At 37.3% G+C, this 27,689-nt stretch overlaps 1 protein-coding gene across 1 annotated transcript in view; it reads right to left on the reverse strand.

The window, feature by feature from the left end:
- Positions 1-358: 358 nt before the first annotated feature.
- Positions 359-27,689, reverse strand: part of LOC141347631 (contactin-associated protein-like 5) — a 48,144-nt gene continuing 20,813 nt past the window's right edge. Inside the window, exons 2-7 of the mRNA XM_073852617.1 lie at positions 26,611-26,721; positions 22,911-23,104; positions 20,820-20,967; positions 8,797-9,000; positions 6,156-6,340; positions 359-472 (exon numbers count right to left, since the gene is read on the reverse strand). Of these exons, the coding sequence (XP_073708718.1) occupies positions 359-472; positions 6,156-6,340; positions 8,797-9,000; positions 20,820-20,967; positions 22,911-23,104; positions 26,611-26,721 (956 nt within the window). The remainder of the gene's footprint in view (positions 473-6,155; positions 6,341-8,796; positions 9,001-20,819; positions 20,968-22,910; positions 23,105-26,610; positions 26,722-27,689) is intronic.

Genomic DNA, 27,689 nt, shown 5'->3' on the forward strand with positions numbered 1-27,689 from the left:
CTCCACATTTATTTTATAGCTCTATACTATCTATTTGGGGCTAACTTATATTTTCCCATTTAATGGAGAAATGTCCAAGATAAAGAGCAGCCAGTGAAAAACATTTTCTTTTGCAATTGCAACACCAGTTTATGCAGACTGCGAGGCTATAGATTTGTCAGATATTTCGAAAGAACTCCACAATTACGCTTTAAGAAATTGCTTGTTTTTCACATTTTCCAGTGAGGTTTGTGTTGCTTTCTCTGAATAACTGTATTTAGCTCTATTTCACATTCACAGAACTGTGTACCTGGAGTATTTTCTCATTTTACTCAAGTTTTATTGATGCGCTCTAGGAGTTTATTAGTGGGATTGTGTTTTATCCGCTCTGTGTGATATCGGCACTTTTATCTTTCTCGGCTTTGTGAATGAGGTATACATCTTCAGAGATATAATGCTTTTGTCCATATGACTTTAGAAACCCTCCCAACACCTGCTCAAGCCAAACACAGCAGCAATTATGCTGGAAATATTAATGCAACAGCATGAGGAAATAACAGACCCGCTGAGAATATTTCATGCTTTTGCAATAACATGAAATATACAAAACATTCAATGCATGCCAAGATGCCTTTCCTCACTTCTTTCACTAGTTAAAACTCAATGAATTGGCTTGATGAGTGCAGTTTCTTTTTCTGCATTGATGCATTTCTCATTGAAAAGGCTATTAAAGACCAAAACATGTCACACAAGTCTTGTACCTGTTACGCCAGAATAGTAATAATAATAATAATTGTTACGCCAGGCCAGCAGAGGGAGCCCTTACCCCCACTGACTGTTGCTGCTCCCTCTGCTGCCTCTATGGTTACTTCCTGTTTGTCTACCATAAAAGCCAGCTTCACACACACTCATGGCGAAGTATTGATTTACATTTGTGGACTTTACTGAGCATTTTTCCCTGTTTGTTTTCCCTGTTTTCCTAGTCATAGTCATAGTCAGTTTATCCCTAGTCTTAGTCGTAGTTTTCTAGTTTCTGGTTTTCATTTCCCTGTTTCCTTTGGACTGCTCACCTGGATTTTGACCCACGCTTGTTCTTTGGATTACGCTATTGGATTATCTTTGCTGTTGATGTTTGCTGGTGATCGACCCTGTCTGTTCTGACCTCGTCTAAATAAAGCCTTGCATTTGGATCCCCACTCTCAGTCATCCCGTTTGTAACAGAATACTTCGCCCCACCCGGATCCAGCGGCTTTATTCACCACCAGCAGAACAACCATCAAGAATGGATTCAACAGGAAGTTTGTCCAACCCCGTAAGTCTGCTCTGCTCCATCTTTCAAAATGGCCGTCCCATCGAGCATTATGTGAGGGATTTCATTGCTCATTGTTATCTGGCACCTTACGATGAGACCTTAATGAAGGAGTGTTTTTGGAGTGGGTTGGACACAGATATCGGTTACAATTTACCCGATGAGGACCCTAGTTGGACCCTCGCACAGTTTATTGACTTTGTGTTGTCGCATTGTGGATCTCCGTTCACTGTGGGAGTACTAGAAGGGCCTCAGCACAGGATGTCTGTTAGCTCAGAACCACAGCACAAGATGTCTGCTAGCCCAAAGCCACAGCGCAAGATGTCTGCTAGCTTCGAGCCACAGCACAAGATGTCAGCTAGCTTCGAGCCACAGCACAAGATGTCTGCTAGCTTCGAGCCACAGCACAAGAGGTCTGCTAGCTTCGAGCCCAAGCACAAGATGTCTGCCTTTCAGGAGCCCGTTCACAAAATGGCCGCCTTTCCCGAATCAGCTTTCGGAATGACCATCCTTCCTGAGTCCGCATTCAAGATGGTCACCCGATTGGACCCAGCTCACAAGAAATCTACCACGTCTGACTTATCTCACAAGATGGCTGCCACCCCAAGGCCCGATCACAAGATGGCCGCCATCCCCAAGCCGGTTCACAAGATGGCTGCCACCCCCAAGCCAGTTCACAAGATGGCCGCTGTCCCAAAGCCTGTTTCCAAGATGGCTGTCCTTCCCGAGTCAGCTCATAAGATGGCCGCCTTTCCTGAGTCTGCACCCAAGATGGCCGCCCTTCCTGATCCTGTTCGCAAAATGGCCGCTCTTCCAGACCCTGCTCACAAGATGGCCGCCGTTCCAAAGCACGTTCATAAGATGGCTCCCGTTCCTGAGTTCCCGGTCAGAATGGCCACCACGCCAGAGCCTGCTGCGAAGATGCCCGCCACGCCAGAGCCTGCTGCTAAGATGGTCGCCACGCCAGAGCCTGCTGCAAAGATGGCCGCCACACCAGAGCCTGCTGCAAAGATGGCCGCCACGCCAGAGCCTGCACCCAAGATGACCGCCACGCCCGTGCTTGCACACAAAATGGCCGCCACGCCTGAACCTGTACGCAAGATGGCCGCCATACCTGAGTCTGTTATTAACAGGGTGGCTACAGCGCCAGACTCACACCCTTCCAGGACGTATCAGAGACTAATGTCTAGCTTGGAGGACCCACCACTGCGATCGGCTCGTTCAGCTGGTCCCTTACTGTCAGCCGAGCCAGCATCTGCTAGCGCCACGTCAACCAAGCCAGCGTCTGCTCACGCCACGTCAACCAAGCCATTGCCTGTGAACGTCATATCTGCTTCTCTCGAACCTGCACCAGCTGCCGTTCCTACCAAGTCAAGTCACGTCACAATCACTGTCCCTGCCAGGACAAGTCAAGATACAGCTGCTGTTCCTGTCAGGCCAAATCATGTCGCAGCAGTCGTTTCTTCAGAGCCAAGTCAAGCAGCTGTTCCCTCCGAGCCAGGCCAAACCACAGCTGTCCCTCTCACGCCAAATCAAGTCACTGCTGCTCCTGTCATGACGAGTCAGGTCATAGCTACTCCTTCACTGCCAAGTCACATCTCCCCTGAGCATCCAGAGCCTTCACTCTCAAGCCATACAGAGCCAACGCTCCCAAGCCATACAGAGCCAACGCTCCCAAGCCATGCAGAGCCAACGCACCCAAGCCATGCAGAGCCAACGCTCCCAAGCCATGCAGAGCCAACGCTGCCAAGCCATGCAGAGCCAACGCTCCCAAGTCCCACAGAGCCAACGCTCCCAAGCCCCACGCCCAATGACCCGGAGGGCATTCCTCCGCAAACTGTGCTACCTGTTATGGCTATCGCCATTTTGAGTGTGTGGGCTGCACACTGTGCCCCAGTGGCCTCTTCTGCCCATGAGTCTGCCCACAAGTTTGTTCTGGAGAGCTCTTCTGCACGCATGTCCGCTGCGCCTATACCTCCTTCGGAGGTGGCGTCCATAGCGGAACTTCACGCTCTGCCCGCTCAGCCAAGGCTTCACGCTCTGCCAGCACCGCCAAGGCTTCTCGCTCTGCCCGCTCCGCCAAGGCTTCACGCCCTGCCCGCTCCGCCAAGGCTTCACGCTCTGCCAGCACCGCCAAGGCTTCTCGCTCTGCCCGCTCCGCCAAGGCTTCACGCTCTGCCCGCTCCGCCAAGGCTTCACGCTCTGCCCGCTCCGCCAAGGCTTCACGCTCTGCCCGCTCCGCCAAGGCTTCACGCTCTGCCCGCTCCGCCAAGGCTTCACGCTCTGCCCGCTCAGCCAAGGCTTCACGCTCTGCCCGCATCGCCAGTGCTCCCTGCTCTGCCAGCGCCGCCAAAATTCCCTGCCCTGTCTGCTCCGCCAAGGTTCCTTGCTCTGTCTGCCCCGCCAAGACTCCCTGCTCTGCCTGCACCGCCTAGGTTCCCTGTCATCTCTGTCTTGGCGTTTGGGGCCGTTCCAGAAGTCTCTGTCTGCCCAGGAACTGCCCCGAAAGTCGGTCCTGAAGTTCTCGTCTGCCTGGTCACGGCTATGGAGGCCACGTTCTCCCATGAACTCTCTACTTCTCTCCTTGCTCTGTCTGCCTCCTCTATCCCTGTTCTCCCCAGGTCCCAGTCCATGATGCGGCCACCTGTTCCGCCCTGGAGGGCTTCTACGCCTCCTGTTCCGCCCTGGAGGGCCCCTGCGCCTCCTGTTCCGCCCTGGAGGGCTCCTGCGCCTCCTGTTCCGCCCTGGAGGGCTCCTGCGCCTCCTGATTCGCCCTGGAGGGCTCCTGCGCCTCCTGCTCCGCCCTGGAGGGCTCCTGCGCCTCCTGCTCCGCCCTGGAGGGCTCCTGCGCCTCCTGCTCCGCCCTGGAGGGCTCCTGCGCCTCCTGCTCCGCCCTGGAGGGTTCCTGCGCCTCCTGCTCCGCCCTGGAGGGTTCCTGCGCCTCCTGCTCCGCCCTGGAGGGCTCCTGCGCCTCCTGCTCCGCCCTGGAGGGCTCCTGCGCCTCCTGCTCCGCCCTGGAGGGCCGCTCCGCCTCCTGCTCCGCCCTGGAGGGGTCCTAAACCCCTTGCTCCGCCTTCAGCTTCGCCCCGGAGGGCTTCTACGCTTCCTGCTCTGCCCCAGAGGGTCGCTAAGCCTCCTGCTCCGCCCTGGAGGGCTCCTAAGACTCTTGCTCCACCTCAAAGGACTGCTCTGCCTCCAGCCCTGCCCTGGAGGGCTCCTGAATCTCCTGCCCTGCTCTGGAGGGCCTTTGCCCCACCTGTTCTGCCTCAGTCTCCTGGCCCCCCCACCGCTCCCCTGGACTGTTTCCTCCTGTTGTTTTTTGGAGCGTCTGGAAGCCGCTCCTTGGGGGGGGGCTATGTTACGCCAGGCCAGCAGAGGGAGCCCTTACCCCCACTGACTGTTGCTGCTCCCTCTGCTGCCTCTATGGTTACTTCCTGTTTGTCTACCATAAAAGCCAGCTTCACACACACTCATGGCGAAGTATTGATTTACATTTGTGGACTTTACTGAGCATTTTTCCCTGTTTGTTTTCCCTGTTTTCCTAGTCATAGTCATAGTCAGTTTATCCCTAGTCTTAGTCGTAGTTTTCTAGTTTCTGGTTTTCATTTCCCTGTTTCCTTTGGACTGCTCACCTGGATTTTGACCCACGCTTGTTCTTTGGATTACGCTATTGGATTATCTTTGCTGTTGATGTTTGCTGGTGATCGACCCTGTCTGTTCTGACCTCGTCTAAATAAAGCCTTGCATTTGGATCCCCACTCTCAGTCAACCCGTTTGTAACAATAATAATAATAATAATAATAATTATTATTATTAAAATAAAATAATGCTAAAATAGTAATTATTATTATTATTATTATTATTATGAAATAATACTAGAAATAGTCAATATTAATTTTAAATAATAATAATAATAATAATAATAATAATAATAATAAATACTATTACTACTACTAGTTAAGAATATTTAATAAAATACTCTTCAAAACGCAAAAATATAAACAACAAATATGTATTATTATTATTATTATTATTATTATTATTATTATTATCATTATTATTAAAATAATGCTAAAATAGCAAATATTAATATTAAATTATTACTACTTCTACTACTTGTTAAGCATAATTCATAAAATACTCTTTAAAATGCAACAGTATAAATGATAAATGTATTATTGTTTTTTAAATATTTCTTTTTTTATTATTAATATTATCATTGTTGTTACTTGCACAGTGTTTCATAAAACAATACAATTGGATAAACACTTCTAAATAATAATTTATTAAATTATAATTATAATGATATCTATTAAATTATATATTGTAATTGTCTTAGTGTTTGAGCACTTCATTAAATAATAAACAATAATTTATTATTACATTTTACATGCATTTTACTCCCATATTTCATAAACTGCACTTCAAAATGCAACATATAAACAACATAAATAGACTTTTGTTGGTGAAATTTACAATTAACTAGTAGGAAAATCCAAAAGAACAGAACTGAGTGAATTGTTAATGGTCTGAAATTATTTACTTTTAATTAATAATAAACACATGTATTCAAGATCCCAGAAAGTAATAAATATTAAATAAATATAAAGTAAAACATTAAATATATCCTAAATATAAAGTAATGCATTAAATATATCCCATTACATTATTAATTGATTCTAGGTAGGATTTCATTGGAGAAAAAAAAAAAAAACTGCTAATAGTAAGGTGACCTCAAAACTAACAGCAATAGAATAACAGCTGCAAACCTTAGGGTCTTTAATTAAATCTACTGTTGAGAATCCGCTAACATATCATGCAAAAATGTAATAAATAAACCAGCGTTGATAACCCAAAACATTCTCACCTCATAATCGACCTCCAGCGAATCATCCAGCCCGCCCGTCCTCACATGTTTGGTTAGTCTGTCCACGGTGAAGTTGATCTGTTTGTTAAATCGCTCGATCAGGACGGAGTGCCAGTGCTGGTCGTCCAAAAGATTTCCCAGAAACACAGAGACATGGCCACTACTAGGGTGCGTCTTAGCATCGTCTTGAGAGGAAAAAGAGAAATTTTTTTATGTTTGAGAAATTTACCAACAACATACTTAGTGAACAGTACCAGTAAAATAAATCCCATTTATATCATGCTACTAAATGAAACCAGATAAAACGTTGTCGGAAGCATCCTGTTCATCAGTTGCTAATTTTGTAGCATCTTTATAATGGGCAACCATAGACAGAAAATTATCAAACGGTCTCTTTTTCAGCACATATTCTCAAAACGAGCCACAAATAGCATGGGAAAGGTTTGCCGTGTGCCGTCTCCTCTGTTTGATCCTTCTGAACTTCCTGGAAAGAAACCTGCCGTATTGATGATAAAAGAACAGAAAGAACAGCGTATCTTGACAAAGTGAGAGAAGCCTGTCAGAAGCATGTTCAGCTCATATTTCACCACAAAATCAAAAGAAAGAGTGACAAAATTATATTTTGGATGAAGAAAAGCAAGCTTATTTTTAGGACCATTAATATTTGTTGCATCTTTAATGGTCTTAAAAAAAACTAAACAAAAAAGCAAAACAAAAACAAAAAAGCAAACAACAAAAAACAACAAGCTAAGAAAAAGGCGAAAACAAAACAAACCAAAATCAAAGCAACAAAACTAAAAACAAAGAAACAAAACAAAAAAGCAAACCAAAATGCAAACCAAAAAAACTAACAAAAAACAACAAGCAAAGAAAAACAAAAGCAAAAAGAAAACAAACCAAATCAAAGTAACAAGACTAAAAACTACACAAAACAAAACATTAAAAAGCAAAGCAAAAAAACAACAACAAAACAAAACACAAGAAAATGCAAAACAAAAGCAGAAATAAAAACCAAATAAAAGCAACAAAACTAAAAACAACACAATGAAACAAAACATTTTAAAAAAAGCTAAGTAAAACAAAACCAAGCAAAGAAAAACAACCGAAAAAAAAACACAACAAAAAGCAAAGCTAAAGACAATTCAACAATTAAACAAAAAACAAAAACAGCTAAATAAAAACAAAAAGCAAACAACACAACAATAAGCAAAGACAAACAAAAGACAAACCAAACCAAATCAAAGCAAAAACAAAAAGACAAAAACAAAAAACTCAAAACACAATAAAACAAAACAATTAAAAAGGCAAAACAAAAACAAAACAAAGAAAATCAAAGTAACAAAATAAAAATAAAAAAACATTAAAAGCAAAACAAAAACAAAAGGTAAATAAAAGAAAGGCAAAGCAAACAACAAAACAAAACAACACAAAACAAAAAAGAAATGCAAAACAAAAGCAGAAATAAAAAACAAATAAAAGCAACAAAACTAAAAACAACACAATAAAACAAAACATTTAAAAAGAAATGCAAAACAAAAGCAAAAACCAAGCAAGGGAAAAACAACCGAAACAAAAAAAAAAAAACACAAAACGCAACAAAAACAACAAACAAAGCAACAAAACTAAAATCAATTAAAAACAAAAACAGCTAAATAAAAACAAAAAGCAAAAATCAAAAGAAAGAGTGACAAAATTATATTTTGGATGAAGAAAAGCAAGCTTATTTTTAGGACCATTAATATTTGTTGCATCTTTAATGGTCTTAAAAAAAATTGCTTCATTTTCTTTAAGTAAGATAATCGTTTTCTGATTTTGGAGCGAAGTACAAAACCGACACATTATAGTGAGATTTACCCATGAAGGAGACAATATGCAGCATCTGAAATTAGCTTTGAGAGCTTTTTGTAGCTTTCAGACAAAGGGCGAATGCAAATATAAAAGAAAAACATTGTCCTGATAAACAGCATCAACATTATCTTGGCTCAGTATACTTAGCAATCAAAGCTCGCCGCCGCTCTTAGCATAACGTACAACTTATTCCATCTGACTGCTGGTGCTAATTGAACACGAGGCTCGGAAAGCGTCGGGGCTCTACATTAGAGCGTTCTTTGTGACAGCTCGATACACTTATATGTGATTACGCCGCAGATTTGGCCTCTTAATCAAATCTTTGTTTCACAACTGCCTCTCATGTGATTACGCTAAGATGCCACGATTGTGTCGGTGAATGCTTCCTCTTGCTGCACTCTCTACATAATCCAAAGACGAGGAATAACCTAAAGACCTCCAAAATGAGTGCTTTGTGGCTTTTAGTGAACATATAGATTGATTTGAAGCTAATTTGTATGCTATTGTACACCTAAATGTTATTTGCATACTAACTTGCATAAATGAAAACACTGGATGCACGAAAGCAAACTTATTTGGAAAATTTAAATGCGCTATACCAAAGATCATATCATAAAAAGCAAACCTGAAAGAAAAAAAAATGCAAATGCCTGTATAAGTGCCACCTGTGGCAATGCGGAGAATGCAACCAACAATCAAGCTTTTTCAAAGCATTTTTGGCCACAAGCTTGCATAGAGTACATTTCAGGCCTTCGTTTTTAAGTTTAAAACGTTATGGAGCACTCTCACTCACCCAGATTGATATGCAGGGCCAGTCGGCCCTTATGCAGCTCTAGGGTGATGTAATCGCCTCTTTGTCCCTCTCCGTGCACAAGGACTCCATCCGCGCGCTGGCTCTTAAACCTCAGAGAGATGACGTCTTTCACCGTGCTGGTGGACTTCTGATTAAACCGGTAGAGCAAAGAGCTCCTGCCGTTGAAGTCTGCAACATCCGACTCTGAGAAATGGAAGGGGGAAAAAGAGAGGAAAGAATCGATCATGGTCATAAATATTAAAGCAAGATCAACCTGGTTTGCTTTCTTTTTCACTTTATTTTGTGGAATTTATCAGGAAATGTTTATTTAAAAAGTGTTTGCTTTCACATTCTTTTGTAAACAAAACAAAACCACAAAAACAATGCAAAAGCAAAACAAAGCACAAAACAATAAACAACAAAATACAACATCAAAAAACAAACAAACAAAGCAAACAACAAAACACAAAAAGCAAAACAAAAGCAAATCAAAACGACAAAACTAAAAACAACACAATAAAAATAAACAATTTAAAAAGCAAAACAAAAACAAAAACAAAGCAAAGCTAACCAAAGCAACACAATTAAAAACACAATAAATCAAAACATTAAAAAAGCAAAACAAAAGCAAATCAAAGTGACAAAACTAAAAACGATACAATAAAACAAAACAATTGAAAAAACAAAACAAAAGCAAAACAAAAAGCCAAAGCGACAAAACTAAAAACACAATAAAACTACAAAAAACCTACAAAAAAACAAAAGCAAAAACAAATCAAAGCAACAAAACTAAAAAAAATAACTAAACAAAAAAGCAGATTTAAACAAAAAAACAAACAAACACAAAACAATCTAAATCAAAGCAACAAAACACAACAACACAACACAAAAAAACAAAACATGAAAAAGCAAAGCAAAAACAAAAAACAAAGACAAGCAAACAACAAAACAAAAAACACAAGCAAAGCAAAAAAGCAAACAAACCAAAACAAAAAACAAGCAAATCAAAGCAACAAAACTAAAAACAACACAAAACTAAATGATTAAAAAGCAAAAGCAAAAAAAAAAAAAAAAAAAACTACAAAAAACACAAGCAAAGCAAAGCAAAGCAAAACTAAAGCAAAAACAAAATAAAGCAAATCAAAGCAACAAAATTAAAAACACAATAAAACAAAACGTTAAAAAAATCAATAAAAAATAAAGAAAAGCAAACAACAAAAACAAAACAACACTAAACACAACAAGCAATGCAAAACAAAAGCAAAAAAAAAAAAATAAAATAAAATAAAAAAAATAAAAGCAACAAAACTAAAAACAAAACAAAACATTAAAAAAGCAAAGCAAAGCAAAAACCAAGCAAAGAAAAAAAAAATGAAACAAAACATCACAAAACTACGGTGACGCATTGCTGCCACACACTTATTTTTTTTCCCACTCACCTATGTCGTTATAACGAGATCTTTTCTCGTAAAAACGACATCTTTTCTCGTAAAAACGACATAATTTTCTCGTTAAAACGACATATTTTTCTCGTAATAACGACATAATATGTCATAAAAACGATCTGATGTTCCTGTTATAGATGATATGATTATGTTATGTGAGGGAGCTAAGCGTTTGTCCACGCTGCCTTTGCCACAGTCCTGACATAAAGGAGGATGCACGCTGCTGGAGTTAGAATACACTAGCTATATATAGAAATACACTGTTTTAATAATTTTAATGTAATGGTTTCAATTGTAGCGGCATGTTTGTAAGGATTAATCTCCAATCTGCCCTCAGACCCAGAGGATTTAAGATGATCAGATCAAAACTGTTATTTCTGAATAATCGACTCTGAGCTTGGAATATTATTTGGATGAAAGTTTGATTTTGAAATGAAATATATGACAAACGGTTTGATTGTATTATGATAATTTCGTTCTGTTTAAAAAATGGAGAAAATCAATGAAAAAAAAAGTTTTAGTATTTTTGTCCGTGGGTAAAAAGAGAGCTTATGCTTTAATAATTATATGTGGGCGGCAATGAAAAGCCACTTTTCAACTCAACCTGTCTTTACTGTCTATCGCATCATGCAGAATAAATACAAATAAAAAAAATACAAACAAATCTAGCTTAATTTCGTTTTTTTCTGTTTCTCAAACATAACGAAATAATAATAATAATAATAATAATAATAATAATAATAATAATAATAATAGTAATAATAATAATAATAATAATAAGCTATTATTATTATTATTATTATTATTAGGCCTATTATTATATTTTTCTTATTATGAATTCTATTTATTTATTTCTGCTCGTATTTCGATTTGCTTTTAAATCAATCAAAAAGTCAATTTTTCAGAATTAATAGTTTTGATTATCTTAAATAAGATTTTGTAATAATAATAATAATAATAATAATAATAATAATAATAAGCATAATAACAATTTGAGTAGCCTATTATTATTATTATTTCATTTTGTATTTTTTGTTCGTGGGTAAAACACATGAGCTTATTGCTTGAATATTAATTTAACATGCCTGTGCGGCCTTGATACTTAGTATGATTATATACAAATTACACATTATTTATTATGTATTATTAAATTTTATCTGTAAGTATGATTAATAATTGATGGTTGTATTTTCTAGCGATCGTTCAAAATACGTCTTTGTGTATGTTATGGTGTGTAACAACCCCGCACATGTCTTGGTAACCGGCTAACTTGCGTTTCTGTAGTTCTGTTGTTCAGCTGTGCGTGCAATGTAGTCTAAAAATTGTGATTGATGCAGCTTGACTGTCTGTCTGCCTTATTAGTTTAAGTAATGATAATGATAAACGATGGCTTAACGCAGTGTTATGGATTGTACAGTGTTGAAGTTCACAGCGAAGAGGTGTGCCCGGTTCGCTTACAAAAGCAAATTGCAAGCACTTTACACAGTTAACATATGACACCCACTGAGAAACGTCCTGCTCCAGTCGTGCTTGCAAAACAGTTTCTTGTCGATGTGCCACTTCAACCGTTTCATCGTCAGACTCCAGCTCGAATTGATAGGGTAAAATCGAGGCTATCTTTTCTATGCATTAACAGGTCTCCGCAGCTGTCATTCAGTTATGCCAATGGGCGTTTCGTTTTTGCGCTGTAGCGGTAGACCAATCCAAAAGGACTGCACCATCTGACCAATCACAGCAGTGAGGGCTCACTGAAAGGAGGGGTTTAGAGAGACTGATTCTTTGAACTGCTTCACATGAGTCGTTTACGAATCATTTAGAAACGGGGTAAAATTAAATCTATTTTTGGAGAAAACTAAAGTGTTTTTTGAACTTGCATACATGTAAACCTGTTTTAAGAGACTAATACAACAATATTAACTACCTTTAAAATGGCATAATAGGGGCACTTTAAAAACCATAGTTTGGAACCAAAACAAGATGACACCCTCAAAGAAGTTCGGCAATTATGGATTATACTGGAGTTGTCTGAATGGTTAGTAAACTTAATGTCACTTTTATTTATCTTTGTATAAGGGTATGTCAGTGTCAGGGTAGCATACTGAGACAGAGACGAACGCGATGTGTTTACTGAGGTATAGAGACGAACTGTATACGACTTCATAATCATTAACAAACACCGTTTTAAACCATCTAGCGTTACAAAGCTAAGCTTCATGTAGTTTTACTACAATGTACACAGTTTGTAAATAGACAATCACCTTAATGCATTGTTCATTATAAACGTGCGATTATGAATTATATTAAGATGGATGTACATAGAGAAGACGACATAACCATGTTCTCTGAGCGTGTAAGTTACACTTTAGCCGCATTCATCGTGAAACGCGCTAACTTTAGCACATTATGTAATAGGTGGTTAGCAAAGATTCATATAAAAAGAAATTACACTCACTTCTTCTTGTGGAGATGAAGCAAAAACACAAATAGTTACAGACCCATTTTTCAGCAGCGGCTTCGCAAAAACTGCTTTATACTGACCCTAGTTTTTAAAGCAGTATGGTGAGAAATGATTCGCAAAAACATGAACCCATTTAGATCGGCAGCCACATTCCCTCAGTGCTGTCAGTTTACTTCTGAATCTGGGCGGGTCTATGCTAAAACACTACTGTCTATTAACTATCACAGGAGTGGCCTCTGTCAGTGTTACGCCACAATGACAGGCATCTGAGAACGGCTCAATATGAGAAGAGGCAAATTATTTTACTTAATTAAAAGAAAACTACTGGGTGGATCTTTGTCATTCTATGGTGGTTGTGTACACACACTCCCAACACACATTTCAGTTCAAACAGCTTGTAAAAGTGCATGTGGCACCGGATGACCCCTTTAAACCAAACAAAAAAAGCAAACAACAAAAAACAAACAAAGAAAACAAAAGCAAACACAAAACAAACTAAATAAAAGCAACAAAAAACAATAAAACACAACAACAAAACAAAAGATGAAAAAGCAAAGCAAAAAAAACAAAACAAACAAAGACAAGAAAACAACAAAACAAAAAAACACAAGCAAAGCAAAAAAAGCTAACAAACCAAAACAAGCAAATCAAAGCAACAAAACTAAAAACAACACAATAAAACAAAGTTTAAAAAGCAAAAAAAAAACAAAAAAACAAATAAAAGCAAACAACAATGCAAAACAACAAAAACACAACAAGCAAAGCAAAAACAAAGCAAAGCAAACCAAAGCAATAAAACTAAAAACACAATAAAAAAAAATAAAAAAGGCAAAGAAAAAGAAAAAGACAAACAAAGAAAATGAAAAAAAAAACAAGCAAAAACAAAGCAAACCAAAACAACAAATCTAAAAAAAAAAAAAAAAAAACGCAACAAGCAAAGCAAACAAAAACACAAAGCAAAACAAATCAACAAAACAAAGCAAAGAAAACTAAACAAAACACATGCAAAAACAAAAGCAAAAACAGCAAAGCAAATAAAAGCAACAAAACTAAAAACAAAAAAACACACAAAGCAAAACAAAAAAACAGAGCAAGATTATAACAAAACCCGTACAGAACAAAACAAACAAAAGCAAACAAACAAATAAATAAATAAATAGTCCTTGAGCTCTATAGGACTACAAAAATATAAATGTACTATTATTATTAACATTATCATCATCAACTTTCATTTTTCAAAACTGAAAAATGGATTTTATTCATAACTATGTCAAATTACAGAAATTAAATGTTTTTTTCCTCCTTTTTTTGTAAATATATCACCCAGGGAAGGTGATTTACAAGCTCATTTATTTGGTGCAAGACCATTTAAAAAAAAAAAAAAAAACGACAAAGATAAAGAACAAGACCCGTCCTAAAAGTTAGGGACAGTTTATTTGATCCTATTACCTTCTTATAAACTTTGGCCTGAATTTAAAGAAATATGAAGTCTGTCTGGAAGCAACCCTTTAGAACAGATTCTACCCTGGGCAGTAAAAGGCAGAAATGTGGATTTTGACCTGGACTCAGAGTTCAGACATTACATTTTTGCTCTCTTTCTCCATCTCTCTCCTCGCCGGACGCCGGAGTGCGAGAGACTGAAGCTAACTAGCCGTGACAAGCAAAGCCTCGCAAAGAGCTCGGAGCCGTCTGCTGAATATAGAACTAACACAGAGGGTCCAGGAACATCAGCAAGCGCAATGAGGCTGACTTAGATAAAGTGAGGAGATCAGACGGGAATATGTTTGCTTTTCGTTTTTTTGCACGAGTTGATGGAGACGCGATGCGTGTCGAGATGGAACGATAAGGAAATATAGCTTTATCTCAAAGGCTTTCAATCAAAGAGGCAAAACAATAATCACCAGATCACCGCAGAAGTTACATAAACGGTGACCTTGAGAACTGAAAAGAAAGAAGTAGAAAATACTGCCAGATTTAAGGGGGAAAAAACTAATGCATATTGTATAATCCTTCCTGAGGGGAAAGAACAAAAACAATGAAGTTCAAACTCGAGACTGCATCTGAACTCAGCCAGACGGTTCGCTAAACACAACACACGGTGGATTCACGTCATGATTGAATAATTTATTATTTAGGATTGTAGATGGAGAAATAAACTGTATATCTTACTGACTGGGTCCACAGAGATGAGAATGAAGACTAAATTGACAGAAAACTCATTCAACGCACCTTATTTCTGACTCCAAATTTATTTATTTAAAGGGTTTCAGGGGGGTAGTAAATAATGTTGGAATAAAATATAAATATTAGATGACAAAATTTAACTAAACAAAATTAGAAATGCTACCCTGGCGACTAACTGAAAAGTTTTAGTTGAAGCAGTAAAATCACTAAATAATTAAAAACTAAAACTGAAACAAAAAAAATTAAACCTAAATAGTATTAAAAAAAAGTATACAAAATGACAAAAGCACTTAAAAATAAGTAAAAATATAAATGTTCTTTCAAAATATTATCAAAGACTATAATAATATATACAAATACTACTAATAAAAATAATAATAAAGACCAATAAAGACTATAATAATAATAATAATAATAATACAAATCAACATTTATCTTAAAATACTATATTATTAGAAATTATTATAGATATAATAAATATTTTAAAAATAATGATTAAAAATTACAATTAAAAGTAAAATTAATAATAATAATAATAATAATAATAATAATAATAATAATAATAATAATAATAATTATTATTATTATTATTATTATTATTATTATTATTATTATTATTATTATTATTATTATCATCATCACAATAAAAATACTTATTATAGTATTGTCAATTATTATAGGTATTATTATAAAAAATAATGATTAAAAATGACAATTAAAATGTAAAATTAATAATAATAATAATAATAATAATAATAATAATTATTATTATTATTATTATTATTATTATTATTATCATAATCATTATTATTATTATTATTATTATTATTATTATTATTATTATTATCATTATCATAAAATAGTATTGTCAATTATTATAGGTATTATTATAAAAAAATAATGATTAAAAATGACAATTAAAATGTAAAATTAATAATAATAATAATAATTATTATTATTATTATTATTATTATTATTATCATAATCATTATTATTATTATTATTATTATCATCATAAAATAGTATTGTCAATTATTATAGGTATTATTATAAAAAATAATGATTAAAAATGACAATTAAAATGTAAAAATAATAATAATAATAATAATAATAATAATAATAATAATAATAATAATAATAATAATAATAATTATTATTATTATTATTATTATTATTAAATACTTATTATAGTATTGTCAATTATTATAGGTATAATGTATATGTATTATAAATGATAAATGTATAGATTTATAACAGTGGAAAAAAAGCAAATAAGCAAAAAAAATAAAAATAATAATAATAATAATAATAATAATAATAATAATAATAATTGTTATTATTATAAAAACTATTTTTATAAAAATGATTATATCATTATAAATTACTTTATTATTGCTATTATTATTATTATTATTATTATTGTTATTATTGCTATTATAAAAAAGACCATTATAAATTAATAAATAAATTAATTAAATAATAAGAAACTAAATTATTATAAATTATTTTAGACATGATGTATACGTATTAAAAATATAAATGTATTTGAAATATAATAGTAACGATGGAAAAATAAATACATAAAAACACAACAACAATGACAATGACAATGACAATAATAATAATAATAATAATAATAATAATAATAACATTAAAATAATCAAAACTGGTCTTTACACCCCATGGTATCGGACTGAAAAGAGAATAAATCTGTACCACATTTAAATCTTTTTGTTTCCAAGAATTTTCCCAATCACTCAGCACAGAAAATGTGGGTGAAAATGTGTATATTCTATGTGGGCATGCCTAAGACAGACACAAAGTTGTCCACAAACTCAAAATTAGACCTCACTTTATCTGTGGGTCTCTTGGTGGCATCTACACAGCGGTGCTCCAATGTGAATTAATGACTGTACAGGGACACACACACACTCTTATGCTCTTGCTACACACTCCCCATTTTAGACATACGCACACAAACAGTTTACACCACGAAGCCACGGCCTTAAATTGCAGTTAGTAGCAGAGGCGCTTGACAGATTTAAAACTAATTGACTTCAGGAGCATTTCAGCAGTGCATGAATAAGGCCAATGCACCACCGAGGACGTCTGGTTTATCCCTCAGAAGACAAATATGAATGCAAGGAGACCATGCGCTCTTTTTTTTTTTAAGTCTCTGACATGTTTGAATTCACATTCCCCCCGTTTGACGCCACATTTATTGTTTTCTCCCTTTCATGTTCGTCCTCTGTATTTCTTCCCTAGAGTTGAAGGTTAACAGACATGTTCATATGTCCTTTGTGCTAACATTGAGTGCTGCAGTGTGAAGCCATTGTATGTTCTGCGCGTACTAGCAATAATGTAATTACCGAGCGCTAATTCACTCCCTGATTCATTCACGGCTCCTTTGGAATGCAAGCTGCGCTAATACTAATGCTAACCTGCCAGCAGCCTGACTTTGAGAAAGCACTAGCGTCTCCGTTATCAAACCCTATTACTGAAATACTGTGTGGTCAGCACCCACTTATCATGTTTGATCAACACGGTAAACCGAGTCGCCCCCAGCGGTGTCACATTCCGCCCTATCTCACGAAATTAACGTTTCGCGAATAAACATGGCAGTGATAGGTCGTCGAGTCAAGCTTTGAATTGACAATCGGCCTTGCTAGTGCACAGACTGCAAATACAAAACACCTGAGGAGAGACTGAGAGAAAGGAACAAGGAGGGTGTTGGGGAGGAAAAAAAGAGAGAAAACGAGCACTAGCAAGGCTGCGTTATAAATATTTCAAGCGCAAGGCGTGTGGCGCTGGCTACCCTTGAGGTAACCGATTGATTGTTACTCTGCACTTTGATACCCAGGGAAGGCAGGTCTAAACCAACTCAACCCAACTGCAGTAAAACAACATTACAGTCAGCTAGCTACAGCTAAAAACAGACTGGCTGAACTTTGGAAACCACAGCTTTCTTGCTTCAAGCCATGTGAGTATGATAGTATGTGCTAGACGCACATGATTGTTTAATTTAGTGTGCTCCTAGCTCCAAACAATTTGAAGAAAATCACAAAATCATGAAGTGCAAACTGTGATAGATTCTAGTAACAAATAATGGCCCTCTTTTGTAGTGTTGACTAACCCAATCACACACTTGTGGGTGGAATTAGTGTAAATAGCCTCTGCCAATGAGATGGGCTATTTGCACTTACGTATTTTAAACAACACACTATTTACCCCAAGTGAAAATAGCTATAGATTCTATTCTATTTTTCTATTCAGGATTTTTTGGTATTTATAATACTTATCGCAAATAGACGCAATTATCTGCACCTCAGTATTGTAGTGCATTAAAACAGTATGCAGTAATTACGTACTGAGTGTAAATGATAGTTTTAATTCAATTTATTAAATGTTACTGCCTTATCTGGACAATTAGCCCTCCCTACACCTACCCTAACCCTAACCAATACTTTATTTTCTTATAACTTTTTAATAATGTCCTTCATTTTTAATGACAATAAATGCCTTTCCGATATAATATGAGATTTGAAAAGGGAGAAAAAAGTTCGTTAGAAAGGGGATTCGAACCCAGATTGGTCGCGTCGAAAAGAGTGAAACGCGATTTATCCTCTGTGCCTCTGCTATCTTTTGTAGTGTTGACTAAACCAATCACACATTGGTGGGTGGAGTGTAAATAGCCTCTGCCAACAAGGCATGCTATTTGCACTTAGTGAAAATAGACACTCCGTTAACGTATTTTTAACAACACGCTATTTACCCTACAGGAAAATGTCATTTTCTGAGTGATAGATGATATTTAAGTGAAAACAGCATATTTTCTTAGCAACAGATGCTATTTACAGGGGTATTTTCTTTGCAGTAATAGTAATTACAAACTCTTTATACTATTTACTACTTAAAATACTACTTAAAACAGTGGCATATATCTACACCTAAAACAGTATGCAGCAATAACATATTGAGTGTAATTTTTTTTTTTTTCAATTGTTAAATAAATGCCGCTTTAGGACAATAAAGCCCTTCATACAAATACCCCTAACCCTAACCGAAAAACACCCATGAGGCACATTATTTTCCACTCTTCAGTTATTTATTTATTTTTTTGTTGTTTTAAAGATTTATTTTGGCATGTTTGCTTTTATGACAGGACAGATCAGAACTGACAGGAAGCGAAGTGGGAGAGAGACAGGGGCAGGATTGGGAAAGGTCTTTGAGTCGGGATTCGAACTCGGGACACCCGTAGCGCAGCTACATTGTATGTCGTGCGCAGCCCACAAAACTATCGGAGATAAAACATTTCCTTCATTTTTAATTGAAAATAAATGCTTTTTTGATGTGACATGTGATGTAAAAAGGGAGAAGAACGAGTTCAGCAAAAGGGGGATTCGAACTCGGGTCAATCGTTGAAAAAAAAAATTTGCTACTAGCTACACCACCGAAGCTGTCTTTTGCAATGTTGTCTTATCCTACCAGTTCTTGGTCAAAGTTAGTGTAAATAACTTTGAAAATCCTGAGTTTCTGCACTCAAAATATTTGGGCATATATCACTGCACTCAATTAGCTGGTTGGCTTGTACAATCAAACTACATTTCCCATAATTCTCTGTTGCAGCATAAAGGCCTGTTCACACCAGCAAAACAAAAAATGTTTGATTTTCACATGTGATTTGTCCGTTCAGACCAGTACGGAAAAAACACCAGCGGACGCAATGGAAAAATGGAGAACGCAAATCCGCAAGCTGACAGCAGGTGGTGCTTTTAAAGCAGAAATACCCGGGTGATTCAAAACGCTAAGTAACTTTTGATTTCTGATACCCACTTGCCATGAATAAGAAAGGATGTCAAATACATGTTTTGAAATAGCTGTTCAGATTTTGTTATTCGCTATGTTTATTAAACACTAAATGCAAGAGTACAATGAGAGCGAGCCAGTTATAGCTTCTTTCTCCGCCTTTTACTGTTGTTTAGCAAAATACTCTGTTCATGATTTTTATATAACAAGAGCGGCTCTGAGTTGGTTTGCAAGTTTTCTTAATGGTGCAATGGAAAACAACAACAAAAAAAACTGTGGCGCTGATGGCATGCAAATGCTGAACTGATGCATTAATATGTTTATCGTTTATCACACAGAATTTTCACAACACATATGTGACCCTGGACCACAAAACCAGTCATAAGGTTAAATTTTACAAAACTGAGATGTATACATCATATGAAAGCTCAATAAATAAGCTTTCTAGGATAGGACAATATTTGGCTGAGATACATCTATTTGAAATCAGAAATCTGAGGATGCAAAAAAATCAAAAAGACTGAGAAAATCACCTTTAAAGTTGTCCAAATTAGGTTCTTAACAATGCATATTACGAATCAAAAATTACATTTTGATATATTTATAGTAGGAATTTTACAAAAAATCTTCATGGAACATGAACTTTACTTAATTTCTTAATGATTTTTGGCATAAAAGAAAAATCTAAAATTTTGACCCATGCAATGTATTTTTGGCTATTGCTACAAATATACCCCAGCGACTTAAGACTGGTTTTGTGGTCCAGGGTCACATATTTATCTTGTTGTCAACCAAGAATGTTAAAGTCGCAGTGTATTCCATATTGTGACGTACATCTGAGTGAAAAAAAAAATTAAAATCTTGGGGGAAAAAAGGTAGGGCAGCGACTGAATACAAGCTTGCAGTTGGTAAACACTAAGATTTTTTCAAATTTGTTTTGGATTGTACATTGTTAGCAGTTTTGGTTAGTTAGCATATGCTGACAGATGCAGTTAGTTCATCATTCTACTCACAATGAAGTCAATAAGATGCACTTAGGAAATAGATAAGACAAATTTCCATTTCATCCCAGCTTTCATTCCGAATACATAAAGTTCCAATTATACACCAAATGTACATTCAGTACTCACTGTATGCACAGCCGTAGACCTCCACTCTGAGCCCCATCCATCCCCCGGGACTCCAATCCACTGGCAAGAACCGCAGAAATCGTGTTCTTATGGAGTGTGAGAGCTTGTGGTGAACAATCCCATCTGAATTGATGTTTCCAGGGAAAGTCTGCAGAAAGAGAAAATGTTAGTTTGCACAACAGTAACTTGTCCGAGATTTGGCCTTAGTACAATACGTGCACTTCATGTGTTAATGAGTCAATATAATGTCGAACGAGGTTTTCCTGCTGGATGGAAGGCCTTTGTAGAGGCGCAGCGATGTGTAGCCTTTGATGAAAACACTAATTTCAGGAGATGTATGTGATTTAAGGTGGTTCAAGAAGTACCACTGCTGTCTATGCAGGGTCAGAAAGCTCTTAAGTTTAATCAAAAATATTGTAATTTGTGTTCTGAAGATGAACGAAGGTCTTACGGGTTTGGAACGACATGAGGGTGAATAATTAATGACACAATTTTCATTTTTGGCCTTTAACGCTAATGTGTTACTATCTCTTCTATATCTTTAAACCTCTTGTAAGGTTTTTGTCAACTTTGAGACATTTTCCAATTTATTTAGTGTCTAAAGAGCAGTTGTTAGCACTCCTGTGTTAACATTTGGCTCGTTAGCATGTGCTCGCAAACAGTAACTTCATCATCCTACTGTATGTCTTCATCAACTGCCCTGAGAGTTGCTAATGAAAGCCACTTAGAGAAGTCGAAAAACTGACAATGAAGTTACTGGGAATGTTAAAGGTTAGCTTTCTGCAGGTACTTCAGCCAACTTAGTTCCATATTAATTAGCGTATAGGTTTACCTCAAAGAAACTCTTCCAAAGTCAGAGAGTTGATTATCTATATATGGAGCTGAACTTTTGCCAAGCTGCATTTACCTAAGATTTAAAAAACTAACACAAAAAGTTAGCAGGGTGCCGCCGGCAGCATTAGTTTCTTTAAGCTGCACTCAAAGCGTCGCTGCTAATCTAAACCTCCAGTTTTAGAATAGCCGGGGGTCCTACCTCCAGCTGTAGAGCCTACCAGAAAAATGGCACGACCAGGAGGCAACCCACCGCTCTTTAAAAACGTTCCACGTCTTTTAATCTTCTACTCATTAAAATGCTTCACACCTTCAAAGACTTCCATTAAACTCCGTTCTCAAACTAATCAACACCTTTTTTTCCCTCCCGCTGGGTGGAAGATAAAAGAACCAAACATTAAACCATCATCGAACAAAAAAATTAAATTAAAATAAAGTTGTAATGAGATGAATTAGCCACAGAAAATGTATACACCACCTCCACCTTTGGCTCTCTGTGTTTGTTTAGCTTCAATGATTACATTAGCAGGAATCCAAGCTTTCGTAATGAGGCTCGACGGAGATGGCAGGTAAGATCTCAGTAATGTTTCGCCCCAGATCTCTTCGAGCCGGGCTAAATAAGAACGCCGGGGAATGATGGAGCTTTGAAATGACTAGTATTGATTCAGAAGAGGAGGGTGAAGCCCATTTGTTTGCCTGTAAGTGTGGAGGCAATGCAACCGCTGTCTCTTGTGGCGCAAGGGCCGTGCCGATCGATTCCAAAGTTGTCAAAATAAAACTATCAAAAAAAGAAAACGTAATTCAAGTCGGGCAGACAAGATTTTCAGCTGCACTGCCAGTGACCGCCGAGGTCAGGAGAGCATGAAATAAGTTTTTGGAAGGGATATAAAGCCACGTCAGTCAAAACAGAGGGTGTATTTAATCTTAGTTTGGCCGATTAAGTGAAATCCAAGTCGGTAATTAAAATTTGAACATTTCGTGGGTGGCTGGTTTTTGATTGGAAGTTTGTGCCGACACTGTCTGACAGTGCAGGGGAGGATTGCATGCATTCATTTATCCTAGTAAATTATTATGATTTAGTTAAAGATACAGATGCTTAATGATTATGGGTGTGCGAGCATTTTATTCCAGTCATAAAAGCCCCCCAGATCCACATTATCCGGAAAGCTTTTACAGTACTTATTGCGCTGGCCGAAGTACTAATGCATTATAAATATAATAAAAGGATGGATTATTTATAAGAGTACTTGGTTAACTCACCCCTATGTTGTCCTCTTGTCTGAACTGCTTCCAGGCTCTTCCTGTGTCACTGTACAGCAACATGTAACTCGCAACCCAATCAGGGCTCCCGAAACGTCCCTGGGTCGCCACAGCTGTGACCTCGACCCGTTCTCGCAGGTCCACCTGTAGCCATCGTAACCTGTCTGTTCGTTCTGGAGCCCAGCCGCCACCTCCTAGCACAAGAACAGAAGGGGAGAATTGTAGTTTAGGTACAAGCGACAAAAAGATGCAACGCCAATAATTGAAGCTATCAACCTGAGTGTGCCAGGCTACAAGGTAAGTTTGGGTCACATTAGCAAGATTTTGGCAAAATTTTACAGGGTAAAAAGTAACGATGAAGCACTGCTCACACAGAACTCACTTTCAAACATGATAAATCCCAGTGAACAACTTAAACATTTTGCGAAATCTGGAAAACCGTTCACCAGTGTGCAAAATTTACAATTGCGTAGATTCCGATTGAAAAGTCTTGATTTTGCTCATGAAAATTTACTGAACAATAGTGATTGTGATCACACTTTTAACAAAATATTTATTTCACTACACAAAAAAGTATAATTACGCACAATGACTTGTGAATATATTAGAATTGGCTCATTTAAAGTAAACTCTTAAAGGATTAGTTCACTTCTGAACCCCATGTCATTCAAGATGTTCATGTCTTTCCCCACTTTAGTCAAAAAGAAATTAACGTTTTTGAGAAAAACTTTCCAGGAATTCCATTTTTCTTATAGTGACTTCAGTGGGGATCAAAGGACTGAAGGTCCAAATTGTCGTTTCAACACAGCTTCAAAAGCCTCCACACGATCCCAGCTGAGGAATAAAGGTCCTTCCACACAGAGTCCGAAATACTTGTCCGAAATTTTTGCACGTTAAAAAATAAATGCAATCTCATGTTGTGTCAATCACGTCTACACACGGCCTCCGTAACTTTCATCCGACATAAAAAAAGAAAATTGGATTGGGTTCAAATTTCCGCATTTTTCACATCCGTCACAAGCATTTTAAAAGGTGTTTTGACAATTCTGAGCCACCATGATGTTCTGTCCGTGACAAATTTTGACGAATATGAAAAAACGCATACAAAAATTTCGGCTCACTGTGCAAGGACCTTAAAGGAGTAGTTCACTTTCAGAACAAACATTTACAGATAATGTACTCACCCCCTTGTCATCCAAGATGTTTATGTCTTTCTTTCTTCAGTCATAAAGAAATTGTGTTTTTAGAGGAAAACATTTCAGGATTTCTCTCCATATAATGGACTTCTATGGTGCCCCCGAGTTTGAACTTCCAAAATGCAGCTTCAAAGGACTCAAAACGATCACAGCCGAGGAAAGAAGGGTCTTATCTAGCAAAACAATCAGTTATTTTCTAAAAAAAAAAAAAAAAATTACAATTTATATACTTTTTAACCTCAAATGCTCATCTTTCTCTAGCTCAGTGTGTACTCTGTGTAGAGAGTAAAAACTATATAAATTGTAAATGTTTTTAGAAAATAACTGATCGTTTCGCTAGATAAGACCCTTCTTCCTCGGCTGGGATCATTTAGAGCCCTTTGAAGCTGCATTTAAAACGTATTTTGGAAGTTCAAACTCGGGGGCACCATAGAAGTCCACTATATGGAGAGAAATACTGAAATGTTTTCCTCAAAAAACATAATTTCTTTACGACTGAACATTATCTGAACATTATTGTTCTGAAAGTGAACTACTCCTTTAAGGGTCTTATCTAGCTAAACAATAAATGATAAAACAATAAAAATGCATATACTTTTTAACCACAATTACTACGACTTCACGCATTATGTAACCACGTTGGAAAGATCACGCATGGTTAGTTCTTCATCTGTGTACTTCAGTTCAAGAAGGTAGGGCAAAAAACTGCATCATTTTCTCCTCCAACTTCAAAATCACCCAACATCGCTATAAAGAGTGTTTGACTTTCTTTGCACGTTCGCTTAGTAAAGCACTGGTTGGTACTTCCGCCTTTCCCTGATAGCACATGTACATCACTGAGACGTCTATTTAACATTTGCATTTACATCTGCAAGATGTATTTTTTTTAGAGTGTTTGCTTATCTGCAATACGTCTATAGGACGTTTCATACCAGATGTCAAATAGACGTTTATTAGATGTCTTTAAGATGTTTAGGATTTAGAATTTATGTAAAACTGACATCTTAAAGACATCTGTCAGATGTTTGTACATAGCAGATGCTTTCCAGATCAAGCAATCTTTAACAAATATCTTGCAGACGTACATGTGCTATCTGGTTATGTCATGCGTGACCTTTCCAGCGTGATTACATAAAGTCAAACTAGTGCAAGACGAGCATTTGTGGTTGAAAAATCTTTGCTGAGATTGTGTAGAGACCTTTGAAGCTGCATTAAAACTGCAATTTGAACATTTAACCAGTTGATCCCCACTGAAGTCCACTACACTCTTTAAAATAAAGGTGCTTTAAAAGGTTCTTCACAGTGATGCCATAGAAGAACCATTTTTGGTTCCACAAAGAACCATTCAGTGAAAGTTTTTTTAAAGAACCATCTCTGTCTTACCTTTTTATAATCTGAAGAACCTTATTTGTTGTTAAAGGTTCTTTATGGAACCAGTTAGACAAAAGTTTTCTTCTATGGCATTGTAAAGCACCTTTATTTGTATATGAGTGTGTATATGAAAAAATTCTGGAATGCTTTCCTCAAAAACCTTAATTTCTTTTCGACTGAAGAAAGAAAGACATGAACAACTTAGATGACATGCTATTTATAACGAAAGCTAGCATGCTAATGCTAATGAACAGCTTTTTTTTCACTTCTTCACTGTTCTGCTAGTGAAAAGCACTAAATTGGAAGCATTGCTACTTTTGGCTAGCTTCTGCTCAACACTGTAGTTAATTAAGAAACATCCTTTCATTAACAAAAGATAAACTTTTAATTAAAGGCAGAAAAGGTATTTGAAGCATTTAGCAGCCGGCCAAGCCTCAACTTCAAACAACCCTGCCAAGTGAGCTTCTTTTAAGCCTGTCTATTCACGCTAATTAGCTCAGTAAATCTAACTTACATTGGCACTGTATCTATTAAAAGGATGAGCAAAGACAGCAAACCCAGCGCTACCCAAAGCAAAAGGAGCTGCTCCGCTAACACAAGCATACTGAGCCAAGGAGGTGGGTGTCACATGGGTGTGCCTGTCACTGTTAAGCAGTAATTCACTGTTTGGTCTGCTTTTGACCTGTAAGTCAACTGAATTACAATCGAATTGACTCTAAAAGGCTGAGTAATGATGGCTAACACTCTATCACAAGTCACACTGAGTATTTATCCCTGCTGTGCCACATCAAATGACAGAATATCAATTTTTGCATGCGCTGGAGTACCGAACAGGCTCCAGCGTGAGCTAGACCAATGCTAATGTGTTTACGTGGCCTTGTTATGTCTTTGGACATGCAAATGTGACCCTGGACCACAAAACCAGTCTTAAGTAGCACCCTTAGATTCCAGATTTTCAAATAGTTGTATCTTGGCCAAACTGTCATTTTCTAACAAACCATATATCAAAAGAAATGGGACCATGCAAATACAATGTGACTATACATTATCACAGTAATCAACCAGTGCCATATTGATATCAAAATATCAATACTTTTAAATACATTTTCACATTTTATACTGGGATTACTCACCATCTCTTCTGTTGAGCTTGGCAAAATACGGCGACTGACTGTCGGAGGAAGATGAGGAACTCTGGAATGACGTAGGAGGAAGAGCAGAAACCAGTGGCCCATTGCAGTGATCTAAAACAACAGGAGAAACAGATTAGCCAATCAGATTTGGCATTCAAGGTTTGTGAACGACTCAATTCTGGTATGGAACATCAACTATTCAAAAACCAGTCAGCTCCCAATGGGTAACGGACCAAATCCTCTCCTTTGTACTTTCCCCATTTTCCTCTTCACCCCTACAGACATAAAGTGGCTTGTGAATGTTGCAAAGCTAGTAATTGTGATTGTTAACACCCTCAACCTTGGAGATACCAGTTAATGGACCAGAAGAAAGCAGTCTGTAGTACTCACGGGCTAAACTTCATTCATCCAGCACAAAAAAGGGGACTTTCAGCATCCACTCCTCGGGTTAACGTGCGGAGCAAGATAATGACGAGAAAGAACGAGCAGAAAGGAGAGCGAGTGAGAAATCTGACAACAGCTCTCATTTCAATGTTTGAGAAAGCCGCACCGATTTCTCAGCTAATTAACCTTTCAAACGCTTTCTGAATGAGCCTGACATCAAATAGCTTCACTCACAGAATTGCAAATGTATTCCAGACCAGGCAAAAGGTGAGACGGGGAGATGAGAGGGAGAAAGGAAGAGATAAAGAGACAGAAAAACATGAAATAGGGAGTATCTGGGTAAGGTCGTAGGAAGGATAGAGACCGGTAGCCTCATCTCCTCTCTTACAACAGCTTTGAGATACCTGAGCCAAAATGAAACATCCTCTGCTGGCTCAATGGTATATTTAGTTTGGAAAAAATCCCTAGCAAACAGGCAAGGTTTCCTCCAGACGAAGCCATTTAAAAACCCGCCCCACAATGCATTTTTCAACAGGGAGTCTCTCTCGCTGACTATCTCTCTATCTTTTCCTCTGCAAGCGTGTAAAGTGGGCAAATTGAGCAAGTGATGTTTCTGAAACTCATAAATATGAATGATGGGAATGACTGACAGGGGCTTCCGCTTCTACTTGCGGTGACGGTCGTGTGGAGGAGAT

This window comes from Garra rufa, chromosome 12, assembly GCF_049309525.1.
Source record: "Garra rufa chromosome 12, GarRuf1.0, whole genome shotgun sequence".
NCBI classification, from domain to species: domain Eukaryota; kingdom Metazoa; phylum Chordata; class Actinopteri; order Cypriniformes; family Cyprinidae; genus Garra; species Garra rufa.